This window comes from Petromyzon marinus, chromosome 34 (genome assembly GCF_048934315.1).
Source record: "Petromyzon marinus isolate PM22_M1 ecotype Great Lakes invasive population chromosome 34, UKy_Petmar_22M1.pri1.0, whole genome shotgun sequence".
NCBI lineage: Eukaryota > Metazoa > Chordata > Hyperoartia > Petromyzontiformes > Petromyzontidae > Petromyzon > Petromyzon marinus.
This window is the reverse complement of record NC_133700.1, coordinates 2,495,374-2,519,993: the sequence shown is the minus strand read 5'-3', so window position 1 is coordinate 2,519,993 and position 24,620 is coordinate 2,495,374. Positions and strand designations below refer to the sequence as shown.

Genomic DNA, 24,620 nt, shown 5'->3' with positions numbered 1-24,620 from the left:
CGTTATAAAAAAGGTAAACAGAATCACGAAACATGAACATTTGTTTCCTTTACCAGCTAAAGCCACTGAGCTATTAGTTATTTTCTTCAGAAGCGAACCCGGTCACATTCACTCTGTCGCGGGATTCATTCTGCCCCGTGACAGCGCCTCTGTTGCTCCCTTTTGTGTCGAGGGCGTCTTTAGAGCGATCCTCACTTTCAGTCTCTCTGGCAACGGCGTTTGGCATTCTCCAATATTCCATCTTTTGCTTGACATGTAGGTGTCGTCCGTTGTTCGTACATTGCACGATATTCTCATTAGCTCCTGTTTGTTTTTGTAGCGACTCATAATAAGAGAAGGAATCTCGCACAGCAAGCATGCCAATCCTCGTGTTATTTTTAGCCGTACGCATGACCCACCGCGCGCTCTATAACCCACATTCCCGGCATAATGAACTCGGCCGCTCTCCCCCACGTGCAGCGAGAGATGTCATCGCTGCACGTGGGGGAGCGGTTTCATCCTTGAGCGCCATGCTATGCCCCATTGTCACGCAGACACACGGGTTTCTAACGCCGCCCAACATGACCCAGCAACACTTTTGAATCTCGTTCGAAAAGAAAAAAAAACAAGGCACGTTCTGCGTACACTATGATGGCGTTGGTGTGGTTGTTGTTGTTGTTGTCGTCATGGGACATGCAGGTCATGCTGCAACGACCCGAGATTGACGGTCACCGAAAGTGACTTTTGCCGTCTATAAATCACCTTCTGGGTGTGTTATCATCATTATTACTACTGCTGCTGTATTCATCGTTTCCAGCCTGCACGCACACGTCTGTCCGACTGGTATGTCACGGTGTACAGGGAGTTAGAATCGGTTCGTTAATCTCTCCGAATCCTCCCTTGCCCCTTTTGTGCCGTTGGGACCATGACCGCTGTACAAAAAAAGAGCTTCATAGCTCATCGGATTCCTCCACTCTGAATACAGATTCTGATTCTGACTGCTTCCTGCACCGACAGCTCCTTGCCAGCGTCTCTGCGCTTCTCTCTCGCTCGCCATCGCTGCGTCGTTCAACTGATTCGCCTTCCGTCCAACATTTAATGTTCAAGGTCCGGTAAAAATGCTGCTCTATGCGCGTGTGCGTTGAACTTCTTTCGCAAATGTACGTAGCCAACCGTACCAATCGGAGGCGCGGGCGAAAGGACAATAAACTAAACGCAATACGCATTTTCTCTCCCCCCCCCCCCCCCTCTTGCACAGGGGGTCTGCAACCAACATAAAAAAAGAGGAGACATTTATTTTGCCGTTTCGAATTCCGTGGGAGAGAAAAAATAAAGCCTCAATATTTGTTTTTAAAGAGCCGCGATGCAACGTAAATAACGTCACGAAGCGGCCCTTTAAAGAGCCGCATGCGGCTCTGAAGCCGCAGGTTTTGCCACCCCCCCACTCCCCACCTTCCCCCCCACCCCCCGCCCTCCCACTCCCCCCCCCCACCACCCTATCCGAGCAGGTCCCTGTGGTGTCCCCTGCCTCGAGGTGTTGGGTTCTTCTTTTGTTACGGACGCACCGTGGCACCTGGGCAGCAAAATTATTCGCTAATCCTGGACGCGTTCTTGTTGTTGTTGTTGCGAGCGCCTTCTTACGATACACAGCAACAAGCAATGATGTCAAGGGATAGGCGTCTCGAGGAGAAATCAATGAATGAACGAATACAGAAAGGAAATAAATCTCCAAACGAGGAAGCGGATGGCTTTCCCCTGGACGCGGTGCGTTAGGTTGACCGATCGCCCCGTTCCGACTGGCAGGCGACGTTGGACCGCCTTCCGTGTGCGCGCCACTCCCTCCCATGAACAGCTTCGGTGATTGAGCCTCCTGCCAGCGGTAACTTTCCCCGTGCATCTCCGCGCGCTGACAACGCGAAGGTGAATGCCGCACGAGGCGACACGAAATGCATAAATCTGACGTCCGAAGTCTCGCGTATCTTTGTTTATTTAATTCAGACTTGTTTTTTTTTTGCGTAAGCGTAACACGTTGTTCTCCGTGTGTCGTGACACACTCTCGACGGCTGAGTGAACGCGTGTTTTAATAGCCTGACAATGCATTGAAGTCGTATTTTATTTTTCCCGTGCCATTTCTGGCCGCCGTTGAAATACAATTTCTGTCACAAATTGTCACATTAGCGGTGAGTCACAGTTCGCGTGAAACCTTATCGGGAGTTTCGCAGAGCGCCCGACGTCTTTCCCTGGAGCCGAGCGCAGAGAGGGGGGAGGGGATGCTTTTCGCCGCACACAACAACCCCCCTGCAGGCAGCAGAGACGCCCTGCCGTGCGAGCTCACCTACCTGCCACGCAGACAGAGGCAAAGGTCCCCCGTATAGCCTTTAGCAGACTGTTGGGGCAAGTGCTGCGAGCGATCACCCTGCGAAGGCATGCACGGCACACGAATGGTTGCGCGGTCAACACGCCAATGGCGATGTTCAAACTCCGCACCAATTACTCATTCGAGGCTGAGTCGACCTAGAGGAGGCCCAGAACCGGTTCAGATAATCGACACCGGTGTTGGCCGGGAGCGGGAATCGAACTCCGGTCGCCGGGTTCGCAGCGCAGCGCGCCAACCGTCACCCCACCGCTTCCACGCAGGAGGCGCAGCAGTGCCACCAGAGATGGCCTCACGACACAACTGTGGCGCCATGGATGGGCTGCACTTGCAGGCAACAACAGACAAGCCCAGAAGTTGGGGGGCTGTGAGGGATTCCCTCAGATGCCTCGCAAACACTCCCAACGGTTGGGGGGCCTGCGGCTGCACTGGCCTGCAACGGCAGACATGTGGACCTCTGTGGGGGGGGGTCACCGGCGACCCTCACGGAGGTCCGCACCTCGGCTGAGGAACGTATATAAGGCGGACCTCTGGAGAGGTTCGGGCAGTTGGAAACCGAAGCGGTTGAAGACAGAATAAAGAAGACCTGCTAGTGTAGGACCCTGGGTCTCCCTTACCTGCCGTCCTTATAAGGGCCAGGTCTGAGGAACCAGTGGTTGGACCGGTACCTTGGCTGGGTCTGGTCAGGCAGCCTCCCATAGGATATTATAGCCGGAGGACCTGGAGCGTAGCCGGGGTAGGCACGCTACGTAGGTGGCGTATAATAGACTGAGTGGAAGAAGCACACCAGATGACCTGTACGAGCAGTTGATGTATAGTAGTTAGGGCGCGTGTGTATAATAAACACGTGCCCCCTACAAAGTGTCTCCGGAGTAACACTACACAACCAGCCGCGCGATGCCCCGTGGCAGCTTTGCAAAGCCAACGCGATCTTGTTACTCCCAGGGTCGCGGCCGTACCAGCATTCTCGTCTTCCCCAATTGGGGCCGTGCTCAGCAGTTCACAGCCATGAGCCAGTGGGTGGGAATTACACATTCCTATGGCAGGGGCGAGTCTGTCTAGGGCAACCCCTTGTTGACGCTCTCACACAGTAGCAGGTATTTGATTGACCTGGCATATTGACCTTGGCGAGGTCATATGCTCTTCTTGCCCTCTCCCTAGGCAATGGTGCTGAATTCCAGTGAGAGAGAGAGAGCGATTTTGAAATGCGTGAGCCAGGCCATCTCTGCGGTTTATGCTTGAGGTATTTGTGTAAACATCACCGCCTGGACTGAGACCCTCAAGTTTGCATTGCATGATAATAGTGTTTACCTGCAGATCCACCGCGTGAACCTGGGATCTCACGGGTGCTGGGTCATGGCTTTCTCATGAGTCAGAGCCCTTGAGTATGCACTGCTTCCAAATTTCATTTATTATAGAGACTGGTGCGTGTGTTTATCACGTATCTGTGTGCCCGTGTGTTTGTGTCTTGTGTGTGTGGGAGGGGGGAGGTAGCAGTAAGTGCGCTGCGCAACGAACCCGGCGACCCAAGTTCGATTCCCGCTCAAGGCCTACAGCAGTGGCGGTTATCTGAACCGGTCATGGGCCTCCCCTAGGCCGACTCAGCCTCAAATGAGTACCTGGCGCAGTGTGTAAACATTACCACTGGGGAGACAAAGGCGGCCGGGCGTGGTGTTGGCCACCCACCCCCTCGTGTGCCGTGCAGGCCTTCATAGGTGCTACTCGCTAACAGCACTTGCCCCAACAGTCTGTTAAAGGCCACACGGGGGATCTTTGTGAGTGCTGTACGTGCATGGTTTGAATCTTACTCTGCTGCCAGCCTCCATTCCGAACTCGGTCAACTCACGTGGCTCGCTCGCCGATTTAAAAAAAAAATGCTCTCTTCTTACTGAGCATGAATTTTTTGGTGCGTCCGTCACTGAGACCTCGGTGTTCTAGAGCGACGTTCCCATGTCTTGAATTTGTCAGACACAGCAGGCGTCATGGTGGCGACATGTTATCTCCGTCGCCTAATGTGCAGGAGGTCGTGGGTTCGATCCTGACCCGGATGCCTGTTGTATGTTTGGAGTTTGCAATGTCTCTCTCCCAGTGGTCGCGTGGATTTTTCTCCGACTCCTCTGGTTTTTCCCCTCCACATTTAACATCAACGTGCATTTAGAGTATTTGGCTGACATACATTTCTACGTGATTAGCGACTTCGTTAAGCTACCATTTGTGGCCAGGTCGCTTCCAAAAAAGAGCTATATATTTTTCAGTGGCCCTTACCTGGTGAATTAAAACATTTCTATCATAAAATAGTAAATAGAGAACCAATATCCCCGTTACAGACAATACGTGACCGTGGCCACTTCATCTCTGGCAATATGAGGATGCGTTCTGCCTTGCCAAACAGGGCTCTATTATTCAAATTTCACACAGGCAGACTGTGTGGCTGCGCTGAGTAACTGTGGTTGAATCCAGGAAGACCGCCTGGGAGTAAATCGGGTTCTCTAGTGAAGGGACTTCATGGTGTTCGCCTGGTTACAAATGCACACGAAAAAACATGAACTGAATTTTTGCCTCCACACTTACTTTGGCTAAAATACGGCTCTGAAAATGTAATTATTGGTTTGTGTGCCATGCGAAGAACATTCATCACATATGCAGAGTGAGAGGAAACGTGGTGCCCTCTCTTGTGCTGCCTACAGGTCAGTTGGAGGCATCCCAGATATCATCGTCATCACGATCCATGTGCAGGTAGCCCCGTAAGTGTCCGCTGCACATTTCGTCATTTGTTTCCACTATCCTCTGTCTTGTGCCAAAACGTTCAAGTAGTGGCCACCTCTTTCTGGCACCAATCTCTTATGATGTCGTCGTCCAGAACGTTCCTTGTTCAGGTCTTCGCCCTCTTTCCGGTTCCTTCTATTTGTCCGAACAACAACCACAACAACAACACTTTACATTTTCCTGTTGTTGTCCATCCTACACATATGTACAAATAGTGCCACTTTCCTTCTCATCACTGCCTGCATCATCAGGTTGTCTTCTTCTATGTGCCACCTTTCTCTTACTTCTGTTGCTCACGGACAAATGGAAGGGGTCCAGCTTAGATGCAGTCTCCTTTTATAATAACAACTACATGTCGAGTGCCAATACGTTATCTCTGTCAGTATTTTTTTATGTCCAGGTCTCGCAGGCATACAAAGCTGTACTGAACAAGCCATGTGCTTAAGATGTTCAAAGCTGTACTGAACACGCCATGTTCTTAAGATGTTCAGTTTGGTCTTGTAGCAGAAAGTATTGAATCTCACAGGTGGCTGTGTGATATCTGCTTCTGTGGGCCGCTCTCTAACACGAAAGGGTGGCACTGCTGTGCAAGAGATTGGAAAATATACTTCGTCTCGTGGCACCACCCCGAAGGCACAATCAGAATAGAGTTGTGAGCCCGAGCCTGCCGACGAGCCCTGGTCGGCACCCTTTTCAACCACGGCACCTTTAAATAAAGCGGCAAATGACCACGGTGAAAATGAGAGGTTTGGCAAGTGGCGATTAACGCATAATCCGCAAATTTCAACAATCCCAACGCGACCGACCCGAAGGCACCAACCAAACGCAACCCCGGCTCCCGGTCCGCGTGAATCACGTGCCTAGCTCCAACGCCTTCAGGGGGACAATTAAACGCAGGTACGACAGCTCAAAGTGTTGTGTCCTGCGCTGGTGAGTTTGCCGCGCGATGATGAACTATTGGAAATGTTTTGAGCTTTTGATTTTACTGCTGGAGGAGGCCGAGTGGCTCAGAGGTCAGAACGCTGAGCTGGCACCGCTGGGATCCTGAGTTCCTTATCCAGACAGCTGCCGCCTGTGACTTAAACAACAAAAAACGGATTCTCAAGTGTAGTGAGTTGATGGCCTCAGCCCAAATAACCGTTACTTTAAATACGGTTCTGCACTTCATTTGTCTTATAATCAAGCTGAGAGTTAAATATATCTGTGTTATTGCCATGTAATGAACATTACTGTCAGTGGCAGAGTGGAAAAATACTGCCACCTGCTTTGTGGACCAGAGTTCACTTGCAAGGGATCTGAGAGGTAGCTCTGTAATGTCCGCTTCTGTGCACCATTCTCGAGCACGAAGACTCGCAACTGGTCTGCGAGATATTTGAACGGAGAATTTGTCTGATGATGCAACCCTGAAGTTTAAAATCAGGACACAAACGCAGAAAATGTTACAAACGATACAAAAACGTTTACAAAATTGCGTGACAGAGAGACGCTCGATACGCAGCGCATGCGCGCGTACGATACCGCATGCACCGGGGGTTAAGCTTGACGGCAGCTCTTCATAGCCATGATTTTGTGTTCAACATCTGCGTGCATATTGACCCCGCGAAACGTAGTGGCCCATCATAGCGGCGGGTATTAAATTAGCCAAGGTCCCTCGTTACTCACGGAGAGGAAGGCCCCTGGTGAGAAACGCTGGGGGAAAAAAAAGAGAGAGAGAACAAATATTTGGGTGCCATTAAAGGGCGCCGCGCGGATTTCCCATTTTCGCATGGATTATTCAGGAGGCGCGACACCTCCGGTGGAATAGGGGGGTACAAATAATGCTGGAGTGGATTCCCAGCAACACAAGGGTTCAGACGGAGTGGCTCTGAGCCTTTGCCGACTGGCTCAGCCAACATAGTGGGCGGGTGAGTGGGAGAAGAGAGTCACTGAGTGAAAATACCGCAATAACAATAATAAAAAATAAATAACATTTTCAATATTCTTAGCTCTTTCGGTAAAGTCACGTTGAAGGGAAACAATAAAATAATAAAATATATATAAAACAATAAAAATTCTCACGACGTTTCGACCATAACACAACGGTCGTCATCAGGTGTGTCGGTTTTCATAAATTTATTTATTTTTAAACGGTGTATTTATTTATAAAAAAAAACGTCAGCGCCACGCGCAGCGATTTGGCAGTTTTTTTAGAAGGACGAGGCCATCTATGTTCTGAAAAGAGGAGGGGGGAGACGAAAAAATTAATGTATGCTGTCTGAAAGCCACGGTAAGCGTGAACAATCAATTAAGACCTGAAATGATTTATCAAATCTTTCCAATGATAAATCATTTCAGGTCTTAATTGATTGTTCACGCTTACAGTGGCTTTCAGACAGCATACATTATTTTTTTCGTCTCCCCCCTCCTCTTTTCAGAACATAGATAGACTCGTCCTTCTAAATAACCTGGCAAATCGCTGCGCGTGGCGCTGACGTTTTTTTAATAAATAAATACACCGTTTAAAAATAAATAAATTTATGCAAACCGACACACCTGATGACGACCGTTTGTGTTATGGTCGAAACGTCGTGAGAATTTGTATTGTTTTATATATTTTATTATTTTATTGTTTCCCTTCAACGTGACTTTACCGAAAGAGCTAAGAATATGAATTACTGCAGTCACGAAAGCTTTAAATCAAAATTTAACATTTTCAATGCAACATTATTTTTTCGAAGCTTACAATGAAAAGTGTTGAATAGATTTTTTTTATTTCATTTAAAATTCCATTGTGCGAGACGGTGATATAAATGGTTTAATATAATACCAGTTGCATACGTACAGTTTGGATTGCGCGTGTTTAGAAAATCAGTCTAATATGGCAGTGATTGATGACAACGAAGGTTTCTGTTTTCTTGTCGCCACTAAGTTACATCAACGTACGGTGGCATAAAAAAAAGCTTTTGGTGTTAATTGAACAGTGAATTATATAATAAATACCGATAACAATAGCATTCGCATTCCTCTTTATCATAGCACCAAGTGAAACATGGCAATTGAACTGTCTGCCAATAGCTGTAACAAAAAATACTATGTACACATTTTCAAAATACATAATGCACGCGTATATCAAATATAACGTGTGTGTGTGTGCGCGCGGGTGCCTGTGTGAGGCCGGTAAGTGTAGCGGTTGGCGCACTGCGGTAACATCCCCTGGTGACAGCAGTTCGATTCCCGCTCGCGACCAGTGACAGTGGCGAATGTTTGAACCAGCCCTGGGCCTCCTCTAGGTCAACTCAGCTTTAAAATGAGTGCCTGGTGTGGTGCGTACTAAACATCAGCGATCAGGAGCACAAAGCGCGGCCGGGCGTGGTGCTTGTGGCCTACGCTCATTGTGTGCCGTGGTGGCCTTCAGAGGCGCTCCAGCAGTCTGATGAAGGCTATGCCGGGGACTCTTGGTCTTGTTGGGTATTTGTAGTGAAATACATTTCTTACGTCTGAGTCCCTTTGTTGTGAAACATGTGTGTGTGTGTTTTTTTTTTACAAACATACCGAGCACAAATTTTTTGGCACCGTACGTAGCTAACTGTGGTGATTGGAGGTGCGGTCGGGCAGGATAATAAACTAAACATGAGACACGTCGGCTGTCAGGACCAATATCATCCATAAGGGGGTAGATCGCGTCAATATAAACGCGTCGTTAAACCCGCCACCACCCGACACAGCAAAAATCAGTAAGAAGCATAAGCAAAACATTACTAGTACAGCGCACGCTGGTGTGTCGGAGAGCAAACCCACAACATTTACAATTACCGGGGACGACGTTTCGCCGGCAATGACAACCAGCCTCATGGGGCCACAGCCAGGTGGTGGCGGGTTTAACGACACATTCACTTTCACGCGATCTAACCCAACCACCTCTATTATGGGTAAACACGGGACGCTGGCTGCTGGCAGAGGCTCGTTGGGGGCAGACTTACGCAGGGAGTGGGGGACCAGGTGCCGTGCTCGCCCAATTGATGGGGTTTTTTTTTTTCTCCACCACGCCTGGGGGTGTAATTTCAGTCGGGTCAGCGACCGAGAAAATATTCCCGCACTTGGCATGCCACATCCAGGATCCCGCTCACACTTTGGCTGCGGCTACTCGTCACCGTACACCTACTCCGGTCTTTGCAGCCACCCGGGAAACACAGTGTCTGGTGATAAATTAAGCCCTACGCGAGTTTGTGGGTCTCTACTTGAGTCTATGCCAGTCTATGAATCTCCACACGGCACGCCACGTCCAGTATACTCCTCGCCATGGCTGTGGCTACATGTGCCACCTACTCCAGCCTATTCAGTGGTAAAGTAAGCCCAGGCTACATCCATTAGGCTGCGGTCAACGCAGCAGTTGCGTGGCATTTCCAGAGTGAATTTCTAAAGAAAAAAAATGCTTTCGTCTATGACACATCAGCGAATCTTGATTTAAAGCTTTCGTGACTGCAGGAATTCATATTCTTTGGGTCTTTCTGTAGATAGAAAAAAATAATTAAAATAATAACAATATCACGACGTTTCGATCGCAACACAAGCAATCGTCTTCAGGTGAAAAAAGAGGGGGAAATCTTCCGAGGCAGGCTGTTTATTAAGGCTCTTAGAGATGGGCGGGGTAGCTAATGCCAACGTGGGAGAGGTACTACGGAGCTGTGGGGGGTGGCCATTGTAATGTGAGAGATTAGCATGTCAACGTCACCTGAAGACGATGGCTTGTATTGCGATCGAAACGTCGTGGTGTTGTTATTATTTTGATATTTTTTTCTATCTACGTGGCTTTACCGAAAGACCCAAATAATATGATGCATCCGTATTTGGTTGCATCACCTAATCATGGAGGCATTTTTAAAATGATGAAGAAAAAAATAGGATTCATAAACCTTTACAAAAAAAGGAACGCTTCATAGAAAAGTGAAAATTATTTCCGAGTGAATAGCAAATCGCCACGCATGACGCACGTGCCTGGCTCGAGTCAAGCCACGTGATGGCTTTGCCATCTGCTGAAACAAGCCGGGAACTGCAGACGAGGCGCTCCTCGCACACCCCTCACGGGCGTGCGAGGAGCCATCGGGGTCAAACGCAGCAGCAGCAGGAGCAGCAGCAGAAGCAGCACAGGAGCGGCAGCGGCAGCAGCAGTAGTAGCAGCAGCAGCAGGAGCAGCGGCAGCAGCAGCGGCAGCAGCAGCAGAAGCAGCAAGAGCAGCAGCAGCATCAGTAGCAGCAGCAGCAGGAGCAGCGGCAGCAGCAGCAGGAGCAGTAGCAGCAGAAGCAGCAAGAGCAGCAGCAGGAGCAGCAGCAGAAGCAGCAAGAGCAGCGGCAGCAGCATCAGGAGCAGCAGCAGCGGCAGCAGCAGCAGGATCAGCAGCAGCAGGAGCAGCAGCAAGAGCAGCAGCAGGAGCAGCAGCAGAAGCAGCAGCAGCAGGAGCAGCAGCAGCGGCAGCAGCAGTAGGAGCAGCAGCAGCGGGGCTTCCCCAGGCGAACACGTGGGCATCGCGTCATGCTCGCCTCTGCGCACACTTCAATGAGCCAAGGAGACACATCAATCTCCTGGCCGGATGCACGCGTCAGCATTCTCCCTCGGTGGGGAGACGTTAACTACCTCGCCTGAAGGCCGTGGCTTCGATCCCGACCCTGACGCCTGCTGTCTATTTGGAGTCTGCGTGTTGTCCACCCCGTGGTTGCGTGGATTTTTCTCCGGGTCCTCGGGTTTTTACCTCGACGTTTATAAAAATTGCGTTCAGAGTATTTGGCAGATATACATTCTTCCACGTGATAACAAACTTTGTTGAGCCATCATTTGTGGCCAAGGTCGCTTCTGAAAAAGAGCAATATAGCTCAGTGAGCGTTACTAGGGTAAATAAAAAAAGTTTAGTTGTTTATAGAATCCAGAAAAAGCCTAATTGAGTCGAAAGACTTTGTCAGGATGGTCTGGCCTAGTTTTCGCAGTCGGGGAAGCGACGTGGCTGCTGTCTGTTTTCCAAATTTGTAATTTGCAAACATTTTTTGAGCCGTTGGAGAAAACCAGAGAACCAGGGGGGAACCCATACGGAACAGGGGGAGAACATATCAACTCTATACAGTCACACTCACTCACCTTCACACACTCTCACTCTGCAGAGCAGGGGGAGAACATACAAACCCCACACTCACTCCCACACTCACTCACACTCACTCACACACACTCACTCACTCTCACACTCTCACACTCACACACACTCACTCACCTTCACGCACTCTCACTCTGCAGAGCAGGGGGAGAACATACAAACCCCACACTCACTCTCACTCACACACTCTCAATCACACTCACACACACTCACTCACACTCACTCTGCAGAGCAGGGGGAGAACATACAAACCCCACACTCACTCTCACACACACTCACACACACTCACTCACACTCACACACACTCACTCACACTCACTCTGCAGAGCAGAGGGAGAACATACAAACCCCACAGAGAAAGGCATCTCAATCGAATCGCTCCCAGGGCCTTCTGTCTGTGATGTGCGACCACTCCGCAACCCTGCCACCCTAGGTGACTGCGTCTTCTCTATCATTTGAGCACCGCTGTATTCTTCTACAATATGTAGCATTTGTCACAATTTAATTACTGTGCAGCACAATGATAATAATACAAATACATGTGCATTGTTTTTTGTAGAAAAAAAATACAAAGCGTTAATATAAAAATTGTACAAAATACTTTTGTATTTTGAAAAGCACCAATAATTTCTCGTAATTTTTCCAATCTCCAGTGTTTTTGTGTTGTTCCCCTGTCACCCATCTTAAATAGATCGATAATTACGAGCACCGATACTTTGAGAGGTTTCAGTTTGCGGAGTGGAACCCAGGCCGCCTACTTGCCGAGCAGCGACATATTGCACTCGCGAGCGTCGCAACCGTCACGTCGTCACAATAGCGCGACGACACGTGACAACGCGATGACGCGACGACACGTGACAAGGCGACGACGCAATGACACGTGGCAAAGCGACGACGCGATGACACGTGGCAAAGCGACGACGCGATGACACGTGGCAACGCGACGACGCGATGACACGTGACAAGGCGACAACACGGCGACTCGTGACAACGCGACGACGCGATGACTCGTGACAAGGCGACAACACGGCGACTCGTGACAACGCGACGACGCGATGACACGTGGCAACGCGATGAAACGTGACAACGCGATGATGCAATGACACGTGACAACGCGACGACACGTGACAAGGCGACAACACGACGACTCGCGACAACACGACGACGCGATGACACGTGGCAACGCGATGAAACGTCACAACGCGACGATGCAATGACATGTGACAACGCGACGACACGTGACAAGGCGACAACACGACGACTCGCGACAACGCGACGACGCGATGACACGTGGCAACGCGATGAAACGTCACAACGCGACGATGCAATGACATGTGACAACGCGACGACGCGATGACACGTGACAAGGCGACAACACGACGACTCGCGACGACGCGATGACACGTGGCAACGCGATGAAACGTCACAACGCGATGATGCAATGACACGTGACAACGCGACGACACGTGACAAGGCGACAACACGACGACTCGCGACAATGCGACGACGCGATGACACGTGGCAACGCGATGATGCAATGACACGTGACAACGCGATGACACGTGGCAAGGCAACAACACGACAACTCGCGACAGTGCGACGACGCGATGACACGTGACAAGGCGACGACGCGATGACACGTGGCAACGCGATGAAACGTGACAACGCGATGATGCAATGACACGTGACAACACGACGACACGTGACAAGGCGACGACGCGATGACACGTGGCAACGCGATGATGCAATGACACGCGACAACGCGACGAAAAAATGAAACGTGACAACGCGATGACACATGGCAACGCGATGACACATGACAACACAACGACGAGACGACACGTGACAACGCGATGACGCGACGACACGTGACAACAACGACACATGACAACGTGACGACGTGATGACACGTGACAACGCGATGACGCGACGACACGTGCGACGACACGACACCTGCAATGCAGCGACGTGACGACACGTGACAACACGACGACATGACGACACGTGACTATGCGACGACGCTACAGCACGTGACGACGCGATGACACATCACACCGCGACGACACGTGACACCACGACGAAGCGACGACGTGACAACACGTGACAACACGACAACAAGCGACAACGCAACGACACGTGACAACACGGAACAACGCGACGACACGTGACAACACATAACAATGCACCAACACCCTCCCCCGGTGTGGGTCTATGGCCCTCTATGCGAGAGACCAGCGTTAATTTCAGCCGGCTCTGTCCCGGTTTGGCAACCAAGAAATGTATCCGCACCTGGCACAGCACATCCAGTATACCTCTCATTGCAGGAATCTATTGCGCAACTGGGTTGCGTGCAACTGATATCTGCGACCAAATACGCGCAGTTGCACAAACTGGTTTCTCACAGTAGAAACAGACTCCTTTTTTAAGCGATCTGCTCAACGAACACATTGTTTCCATGGCTAAACACCTTGCACTGGTTCCCCATAAATTCAAGGATACAGGACAGCTAATGCTTTTTATTTTATTTTACCAGGTAAGGCCCGCTGATCTATATAGCTCCTTTTCAGAAGCGATATGGCCACAAATGCTCGCTTAACAAAGTCGCTTATCAGGTGGAAGTATATAGCAGCCAAAATTCTCTGAACGCAACGTTGATTCTAAATGTGGAGGGGTAAACCCAGAGGACCCAGATAAAAATCCACGCGACCAAGGAGAGAGATACACGCAACCTCCAAATATACAGGCGTCAGGGTTGGGATCGAACCCACAACCTCCTGCATACCAGGTGAAGTAGTTAACATCTCACCACCGCGGTGCCCCTGATTGCTGTCCCGTGCCACTGAGCTCTCTCTCAAGGCCCCCCCCGCCACCGTACCTCTCCACCCTTCTCGCTCCACTGACCACAGAAAACTGCTGCTTCCTACGGAGCTCACCTAACAACCGGCTCATCGCATCCAGCACCAGCACCGTCCTGGCTGAGCGGTGTTTCCCCGTAGCTACATCGGCAGTGGCCGTCTGCAACTCTATCTCTGTCACTGCTGCAAATTCTTAGCAGCATGTGAGCACCATCATCCACCTTCGTGCGTCAGATCAAGACTCTCAGCTGTCCAGGTTCTCAACTGTCCAGGCTCTCACCTGTTCAGGTTCTTGCCTATCCAGGCTCTGACCTGTCCAGGCTCTCACCTGTCCAGGTTCTCACCTGTTCAGGCTCTCATCTGTCCGGATCTCACCTGATCCAGGCTCTCTTAACTGTGTAGGCTGGCGTATGAAGGACTTTAAGCTCTGGCTCTGCGCCTCTGAGTTCCCAATAGAATATTGCATCCGATTCCTGAAATACGTGCACGTCATGAATCATATTCATGATTATTTGCAGCGACTGTTTAAATGCACTCTTTAGTTTTTCTGTGTTGCGCAACTGCTCACTCAGATGTGGACTAAGCAGTTGCGGACGGTTAAGTCTCTTTAAAATTTGAGAGCGATTTGGTTGCGCAACTGATTGCTTGGGCGTGGTGGTCCTGGCTTTAAAAGCACACCGCTAGCCAGCCCGTAAAGCAACACTGGCCATGCATATATTAAATGTAGCGACGACATAGTTCCTTAAAATTTTATAATATTAACAATATAATCCGATATATTATATGAAAACATAGCATTGTAGTCGTGGGACTTATTCTCATTATTATTTATAGTGAATGTATTTACACCTGAATGCATTGGTTAAAACTCATTTTGTCTTTCAGCAGACGTGCCAAATGTTGGCTTTGTGCAACCGGTAAGAGATGCTGACGACTGTGAGTGCTGTTTTAGCTGCCCTTGCCTAAGCACCTTCGATTAGCACGGTTGGCTACGTACGGTGCAAAAGAAGTTCAACGTACGTACAAATCGTACACCACGCGCAAACAGCACCTGCAATGAAGCACCATCGGGGAGGACAACATTGGGCGGCAGTCCCCGCACTCACGTCCCCGCGCTAACGTCCCCACGCTAACGTCCCCACGCTAACGTCCTCACACTAACGTCGCTAACGTCCCCACACTAACGTCGCTAACGTCCCCACACTAACGTCGCTAACGTCCCCACACTAACGTCCCCGCGCTAACGTCGCCGTGCTAACGTCCCCACACTAACGTCGCCACACTAACGTCCCCACACTAACATCCCCACGCTAACGTCGCCGCGCTAACGTCGCTAACATCGCCCCGCCAACATCCCCACACTAACATCCCCACACTAACATCCCCACACTAACATCCCCACACTAACGTCCCCACACTAACATCCCCGCACTAACGTCGCCACACTAACATCCCCACGCTAACGTCACCGCGCTAACGTCGCTAACGTCGCCCCGCCAACATCCCCACACTAACGTTCCCACACTAACGTCCCCACACTAACGTCCCCACACTAACGTCGCCGCACTAACGTCCCCACACTAACGTCGCCCCGCCAACGTCCCCACACTAACGTCCCCACACTAACATCCCCACACTAACGTCCCCACACTAACGTCGCCGCACTAACGTCCCCACACTAACGTCGCCCCGCCAACGTCCCCACACTAACGTCCCCACACTAACATCCCCACACTAACGTCCCCACACTAACGTCGCCCCGCCAACGTCCCCACACTAACGTCGCCGCACTAACGTCGCCGCGCTAACATCCGGTGGCACAGCAAGGGCTCATGTCCGGCGGTTTCATAGCAGCGGCTCGTTCGGCTCACCAGGGCATGGCGACGAAACGCAGCGTGGAGACGCAACAACAACAGCAGCAGCAGCGTTCAAAACAATCCCCGTCCCACCCCCGTGCCGCTCACTCTCCTCTTCTTCTTCTTCCCCAGTCCCCTCCTTGACTATTCCCCGAGTTTCTTCTCATTCCTCCCTGCCCCCCCCCCCTCTCCAGCTTTCCATCCAGTTTCCTAGATCACAGCTGGTAACACAGCTAGCTGCCTGTCCACGCGTTTCCCCCCCATCACCCACTGAACCGTCCACTTCGGTTCCGTACTGCTGTTGTTGAAAAGCATAAATAAAATACATATTGTTTATATATACGGGTTTTTTCTTTTAACAAAAAAAAACCTCCTGCTTGTAATGCTTGACGCCTCAGGGTGCATCTCAGTCGCCCGCCCAGCGCGATGCGAGCCACGTGCGGGTGGGGGGGGTGGCCAGTGGAGATACCGGCGTGTTCCAAATGCACCCCTGCCACCCACCCCACCACCACCACGGCTTTCGCGTCTCCCACGACCGCTCATTCCCCCGCCCCCCAACCCTCCCTCACGACACGTTGAGCCTGAGCACCTTGGACACCTTTTCGTGCGCGTTGGAGTAGAGGAGGTACCGCTGGTCCCCGATGTCGGCCTTCTCCCAGTCGGCGCACGCCACCGTGGGTAGGCGGTGCACCGGCACGAAGCGCTCGTAGCCTTGCCACCTGTGGGGGGGGGGGGGGAGGGCACGCGCGGAGGGGGGCCCGCGTTACACACGCGGGCGATGAACCGCGGCGGAGAGGGCAAGAGGGGTGGGGGGTTGAGTTTAAAATGTGGCCCCGGGGTTGTTTCGATGCGGGCCCCCCCCCCTCCACCTCTTTTGTTTGTTCAATTCCTTCCTTGACAGCCGGGCAGGCTGGCCGAGTGGTCTGCGGGAGTGGCCCGCAAGAGGGAGGTCGTCGTGAGTTCTCAACTCCTCCAGGGTCGAGAGAAAAAAAAACGAGCGCCACTTTGCAGAGAAGTCAACAGCGGTTGGCCCGTGGATAGTCTTCCTCCCCCCCACCCCGGCATAGGAATGTGGACTTTCCACCGCTGGCTCAAGGCTGTAAACTGGAGATGAGTGCTGCCTCAGTGATAATTTGGACTTAAAAAAACAAATACTCTCTACCACCACCCATGGCCGATGTCAAACGCTCCGTTGTTACTCACCTTGGCTATTCAGCTCCGGTTTCTAAATACACGAGGTGAGTATTATAAAGCGAACCAAAGTTAAAACGGACAAAACCCCTTTTCATGTCGGCCCATAACTGTCCCTGTTCAACATAGTGAGGTCTATGGGTTTCCATTTCCAAATTAGGGTTTATCACAGTGCTTGCATTCGCCCGTTATAAAGCGCTCCGTATTTTTTGGCTGGGCTCTCAAAATTCTGGGCCCTGGGCCAGAGCCCCTAAAGGACCCCGGCATTATCTGGCCCCGAGGGGGCACAGATTGAGCGACTCCCCTTAGATGCCATCATTACCGATCAATGCCAACTCAATTAAGGATCGTTAGTGAATTCTCGAGGCTGCATCGAATGAGCCTCACGCAACGCTGCATCTCTTGCGGAGAAAAAAAACACCGACCACCCTTGCACAGGGCAGTCCATACAGTATATAGGTACCCCCACTGATCTCCAGCGACCCTCTTTTGCTTTTCTTCTTGACAGATGATTGAGTATCGTCAAAGCGACATCTCCGTATCTTACGCAGGGGGGGGGGGGGGGGGGCAGAGTGATAAGGTGGCAGCACGCTTGAGCAGAGTGTTAAAAGCACGCAAATGAGTCGCGTAGAGTGTGTTTGGGGGGGACGTGTCGAGACTTTCAAACGAGACTCGTTGTACTCCGCGTAAATTCTCCCCCGTTATTGTCAGGGCGGTACCTACAAAATGGATCATCCTCTGCATGTAATTCTTCACAACGGAGCACGCGATGCGGACGACGACGATTGGCCGATGGCTCCGCGCGATGACGTGATACCAACTTTGTCGATGTTACGGTCGAGTGCTCACCTGTATATAACACTGTTTAACGAGTAGCTTGAGCCATCGAACGAGTTGGCGACGATGAGGTATTTTTCATCCCCAACGGTGAAAAACTCCCAGTCGGTGGCACTGGGAAAACAAATCAACGGTTGAACGTCGTGGGGAGGGGGGGGGGGTATTTGAAGATCGTGGATCACATTGCCACCTTGTGGTGTGACGAGGGTGGCTCTCTGCATCCATGCCCACCGGCCGTGTGAGGAGGGTTTCCCTTGGTGCGTGCGTGCAGCAAGCCACTGCTCTGAACAATTCAAATGTATCTGTGTGATTGTCGTGCGATGGACATTGATCTCGGTGGCAGAGTGGCTGGGAAATACTGGCCACATGATCTGTGGATCAGAGGCCAATTGAAAGGGCTCTCAGAGGTACGCATTTTTTTCCATATTTGTTTTATTTTACCAGGTAAGGCCCCACGGGGCTATAAAGTAACTTTTCAGACGGTAGTTAACACACTCTTTGGTGCTTTCGGTAAAGTCACGTAGCTAGAAAAAACTAATAGGTCACGACGTTTCGATCGCAACACAAGCAACCGTCAGCAGTCCTCCTGCTGTGTTTGTTTCACACCTGATGATGGTTGCTTGTGTTGCGATCGAAACGTCGTGATCTATTACTTTTTTATACCCACGTGACTTTACCGAAAGAACCAAAGAGTATGGATTCCTGCAGTCACGAAAGCTTCAAATCAAGGTAGTTAACATCTCGCCAACGCGGCACCCCTGTGCGGGAGCAGTGGTGTAGCGCCTGGTATACAGGAGGTCGTGGATTCAATCCTGACCCTGACGCCTGTATATTTGGAGTTTGGATGTCCTCTCTCCCCATGGTGGCGTGGATTTTTCTCCGGCTCCTCCGGTTTTCTCTCCACATTTAGAAACGACACCACGCGTTCAGAGTGTTTGGCTGCAACAACATTTACACATGATGAGTTATCATCTGTAGCCAGGTCGCTTCTGAAAAAAGAGCTATACAGCTCAGTGGGCCTTACCTGGTAAAATGAAAAATACTAAAATAAAATTGTACCCCCTGAGATCCCTTTCAAGTGACCTCTGGTCCCCAAAGCAGTTGGCAGTATATTTCTACCCACTCTGAGACTGAGAGTGATGTTCATCACATGGCAATCAAACACACAAATATTTACTTCTCAGACCTTGATTATAAGACAAATTAAGTGCAGCACCATATTTAATGTAACGGCCACTTGGGCTGTGACCATCTGGTTTTAATTATCACAGGCTGCCGCTGTCTGGATTAGAAACCACGACCCAGCGGTGGCAGCTCAGCGCTCTGACCTCTGAGCCACTTGGCCTCCTCAAGCGGTAAAAATCTAAAGCTCAAAGAATTCAACTATTTCATCATCATGCGGCAAACTCACCAGCGTTGGACACAAAGCTAGAACCGTCGCATCCGCATTTACTTGTCCCCCTGAGGGCGTTGGAGCTAGGCAAGTGATTCACGTGGACCGGGAGCCGGGGTCACGTTTGGCCGGTGGCTCCGGGTCGGTTGCGTTCGGGTTTCGTGAAATTAGCGGATTACGCGCTAATCTCCACTTGCCCGGCCTCTAATTTTCCCCGCGGTAATTTGCCGCTTTATCAGAAGGTGCCGCAGTTCAAAAATGGCGCCGGGCCGGAGGCTGGTCGACACGCGCGTGGTCCCACCAGCCGTTGAGGCGCCTGGCGGGGGTAGCGAAGCACACGCCGTGGCGCGGGTTCACCTGTAGGTGAGGATGTCCTGGAACTTGACGAACATGAGCTCGGCCACGTTGAGCTCGTAGATTGTCGAGTTGATGGCGTACTCGCTCGTGTTCATGATGTGGGGCCCGAAGTCGACGCCGTTGGCCACGGCCAGGAACGTCCTGCCCTCGATCATGAACGCCTCCCAGTCGGTGGCACCGTACGTCTGCGGGCGGACAAGAGGACATCACGACCTCTGCACCACGGGAGATCGGTCGCAACCGAGGTGGCGCACATCCCGCTGAACCTGTATGGGTGAGGATCTTCCCTTCAAGCATCGCTCGCTCACTCACTCATTCGCTTCATCACGCACTCGCTCACTCGTTCACTCACTCGCGCGCTCACACAGTTTCTCGCTCCCGCACACACTAACTTGCTCACTGACTTGCTCACTCACTCTCATACTCACTTGCTTGCACACTCACTCACTCATTGACACACTCACGTGCACATCCAGTCACCCTCACACTCGCTTTCTCACTCACTCACACACTCACTCGCTCGCTTACTCACTTTCTCACTCACTTGTTCACTCACTCACTCACTTGCTCTCTCAATCACTCTCTGACTCACTCGCTCGCTCAACATCTGCTGAACCTGCCAACAAATCCCCCCAACCAACCCAAATGTGCAATGAGCGACTCCGTCTCTTTCGTGGTGTTTCCACGGGGGAGGCTCTATGAGAGACCGTGCCCCCCTAATGAACACTGCCCCTCATGTGCCACCCCCTTCATCCCATTCAGACGCAGCTCCTCCGGGTGACCGAGGAGGCACTCGTCTTGCAAAACCCATCCCTTCCTTCTGGCAGATATCACCGCCGCCACACAGCGGAGACGTGACCTCCGCCATCGCGAGCGGAGTTTGACACCGGGAGCTTGGGCCACGCAGCTGTTGCGCCAGTGCGGCATAACACAGGGGGCCCCGGAAGCAGCCATCCGGGGGGGGGGGGGGGCAATCTATCCTGTCAGCGGGCAAGACAATAAGCCAATCAGCGCAGTTTACACCACCGCCACTTACCTAGGGGCCCCGACAAAAGATCTACCCCTATGACTGGGAGGCAGCCATGCTGGCAAGGGGCGGCCAGGGTCACAGCACACGGGCACATTTGCGCAACCCTTCCACGTTTTGATTCTCGACGTCGCCGCTACGTCATTGTGTTTAACAGCGTTCCCTTTCTCGTGGGTTCAGCTAGAGGTCGGAATCAATTTTAAAAAAATCCTCAAAAGTGCAATTTAACACGAAGGTCTTCAGCGACCCAATATGATCCGTAATCGAGGTTTTTTGTTTGGTTAGATCGCCTGATGATGCTGGTTGTAATTACCGGCGAGTTGTTATTACTGGCGAAACGTCGTACTCGAATTCTAAATGTTGTGGGTTTATTCTCCAACACACCTGTGTGCTGAACCAGTAACTAATGTGCAGGTTTTGGTTACGTGACAAACTTTACTGATTGGCTGTGTCGGATGGCGGCGAGTCTAATGACACGTTTACATTTGCTCGATCTAATCGAACAAAAAAACTCCCTCCTCCCCCCCCCCACCCCCCCCTGTTATGTAAAAGCACAATTAGGCGCGAGTTTAAATCTGATTTGCTTTTGCGAGTGGGCCACACGGTCACATTGAGCGTGTCAGTGCGCACAAACCGCACCGGCTGAGCTCAGAGTGCCGGAACCAACAAACCGCAATGCTTTGGATGCCACAACCCCCGGTGCCTTGTTGCGGTGTTTCTAGAGGCCCTGATGGTGGTGGTCGCTGTCAGGAGTTGAAAGGCCTTTCGCGCAGAGCCGTGCGCTCGGGAAAAAGGACATGAAAGTTACACACGTGGAGGTGCCAAAGATAAGATAAGCGGTGTGATAACAGCCGAGATGCCGGATAGCCGGAGGCAAGCTCAGAAGTTACTGTAGACATTTGTGAGCACGCGAGGGGCTCCGTAGAGGTAGAGATAAAGAGGGGGGATCCACGCGCCCTCCCGCACTCAAGATAAGTTCGTCATAATTGTACGCGCGCACACGCTGACGAGAATTTACTCTCGAGTACAACCGCAGGGAGCCGATGCGCGTAATAGCTGTACGCAGTGAAACACGCACGGCAAAACATAGCGTGCCACGTGGTGAGTTACATCTAATGCTGCGGCGTAGTGTGATTGGTGTAGGCCTGGTGCGCACCTTCGATTAGCACGGGTGGCTACGTGCGGTGCGAAAGAAGTTCAACATACACAGATATGGTCAGGTGCATGGAATGCAATGGGGTCGCCCTGTCAGTTTGGCTACGCACTGTGCAGCCCGGCGTCTGGGCCCCAGTGCAGTTTCTCCACCAAGTAGAGAATTCACCTGTATGGCCTCTTTTGATTAATTCAGCAGCTTCATGAGAATTAATTCTGCTGCCCGTTGTAGAGATGCTAAAACGAAACGTTTTATTTTATTTTACCAGGTAAGGCCCACTGAGCTATATAGGTCTTTTTCAGTAGCGACCTGGCCCCAAATAATAGCTCAACGAAGTGGCTTATCAAGTGCAAATTTATAACAGTCAATTACTGGACACGCATTATGATTCTGAATGTGGAGGGAAAAACCGGAGGACCCGCGGAAAAAATCCACGCGACCGTGGGGAGAGAGAAAATGCAAAAATATACAGCAGGCATCGTCAGGGTCGGGATCTATACCACCTCCTGTATACCAGGCGGAGTAGTTAACATCTCGCCACCTGCGGCGCCCCGATACGAGGCCCCAAGCCACAGTGGGGGCAGATTCTAGGGTGGCGTGGAGCGCCAGCGCAAGCACGGCGGCGACGACGACGACGACGACGTGACGGGGCCAGCTACCTCGATGGCCTGAAAGAAGACGAAGCTGCCGGTCTGGAGCACGTAGACGCGCGACTCGACGCGCGTGGAGGCGCCGTCGTAGGTGTTGGCCACGGCCAGGAAGGAGAAGGCCCCGACGCGGAAGAACTCCCAGTCGTAGGCGCCGGCCGTGGGCACGCGCTGGAACTCGTCGAAGCGCCGCTCGTGGCAGTTCCACTTGTAGATGACGCTGTCCGTCAGAAGGTTCTGGTCTGCGGGCGTCATCGCGAGACAGTTGCTTTTTTTGTTGTTTGTTGTTGTTGTTGAAAAACAACACACGATCGGTTTTAATCGTCAGGTTTTGCATTTGCGGTCCGTTATATCGGGGGACGGTTTCCGTGAGCACACTGCTGGCCCAAGTGGGTTGCGGGAGATATCAGCTGTAGCCGAACGTCGTTGGCAAGCCTGGCCACGGACTACGCTGGCTTCGCCAAGTGGGGAATGATACAACACAGGCAACTGCGCAGTTGTAATGGCCTCTCATTTAATTTTCATGGATTTAATGACTGCTGGCTGGGCATAAAGTTGGCAGCACCTGGCAATCGCTGGGTTTCCGGACCCATGAGATGGCACGGGCTGGCTTCCCATTGATTTTTATTTTCCCGTGTTCATGCTGCCCTATGGCAGTGGGTGTGTGAGTGAGAGAGTGACTGGCCAAAGCCAAAGCCAGTCACTCTCCGTTAAGCCGTGGAGAGTGGTTTTACTGCACTACAAACACAGGTTCAATTCCCACTCGTGGCCAACACCAGTTACGAAAATATATAACCAATCCTGGGCCTCCCTTTTGTCGACTCAGACTCAAATGAGTACCTAGTGTGGTGTGTAAACATCGACCCCGGGGAGACAAAGGCGGCCGTGCATGTGTATTTATTTTGTAAATGAGTGCATGTCCAATGCGAGCCTTGCACCTAGCCTGGCCACAATTTACCGTGGGCACATCACTGCCAGTTAGTGGAGAATAGCGGTTGACCCACGTTGTGCCACAGTGGCGAGATGTTAACTCCCTCGCCTGGTATGCAGGAGGTTGTGGATTCGATCCCGACCCTGACGCCTGACGTATATTTGGAGGTTGCATGTTCTCCCCGTGGTGGAGTGGATTTTTCTCCGGGTCATCCCGTTTTTCCCTCCACATTTAGAAACACGCTTTTAGAGTATTTTTGGCTGCTATAAATTTGCACTTGATAAGCCACATCATTCAGCTATCATTTGTGGCCAGATCGTTTCTGACAAAAAAAAAAGCTATATAGCTCAGTGGGCCTTGCCTGGTAAAATAAATTACACAAATTGTTAGTGCTAGATAGAGGCACTAGTGTGTGTATGTGTGCGTGCGGCTGGACAGAGCACCTTTTGCGTGGTTGGCCACTGCCAGGTAGGTCTCCCCGCCGATGCGAAACGATTCCCAGTCGCGGGCGCTGTGCGTGACGATACGCTGGTACGGCACGAAGAGGCGCTGGCGCCGGTTCCACTTGTACACCACCGAGAACTCCTGCCCGCTCGCGTCGCTGCCCAGATTGGCGACGACCAGGTACGACTGTCGCACGAAGCACACGCGTGGATCTCACGTGCGTCTGTACGCGTGCGTTGCGCGCGTGTGTCTGTACGTATCAGAGAGCGGCGGCATCGTGGTTTTGTGCACCGTGCTGAGGGTCCCCGTGACCCCGGTTCAATCTCTAGCCGAGTACACCGCAGGTGGCGGCTCAAATCTCTAAAACCCGCAACGGCGCTCGCTCAGCCGAGTGAGCATCGCGAGGGGAGCGATCGCGGCGTGCTGATGGAGGGGGCCGGTGTCTGTGCGAGAAGCACTGCAAGTCCAATGGGAGCGTCCTCCCTGAGGCACGAACCCCCGAGGGTCCCTCCTGGCAAAGCCCCCCCCACCGCCCCCCCTCCCCCTCCGAAGCAATCTCGACAAGCCACGAGGACCTCTGGTCACCCCCCCCCCCACCAGCCTCCGCCTCGTACAGCCGCAGACATCCTGACGAGTGAGGCAAGAGAGGAGCCACTCCTCGCCCAGAGGGCCATAGTTGATATTCCCCTGTC

The 24,620-nt window shown here is 51.7% G+C and overlaps 1 protein-coding gene across 1 annotated transcript in view; it reads right to left on the bottom strand.

Annotated features, from left to right (window-relative positions):
* Positions 1 to 7,850: 7,850 nt before the first annotated feature.
* The window catches only part of TSPEAR (thrombospondin type laminin G domain and EAR repeats), a 52,878-nt gene continuing 36,108 nt past the window's right edge, over positions 7,851 to 24,620 (bottom strand). Inside the window, exons 8-12 of the mRNA XM_032965375.2 lie at positions 23,928 to 24,114; positions 22,566 to 22,795; positions 19,727 to 19,911; positions 17,989 to 18,090; positions 7,851 to 16,667 (exon numbers count right to left, since the gene is read on the bottom strand). Coding sequence (XP_032821266.2) covers positions 16,514 to 16,667; positions 17,989 to 18,090; positions 19,727 to 19,911; positions 22,566 to 22,795; positions 23,928 to 24,114 — 858 coding nt within the window. The 3' untranslated portion in view covers positions 7,851 to 16,513. The remainder of the gene's footprint in view (positions 16,668 to 17,988; positions 18,091 to 19,726; positions 19,912 to 22,565; positions 22,796 to 23,927; positions 24,115 to 24,620) is intronic.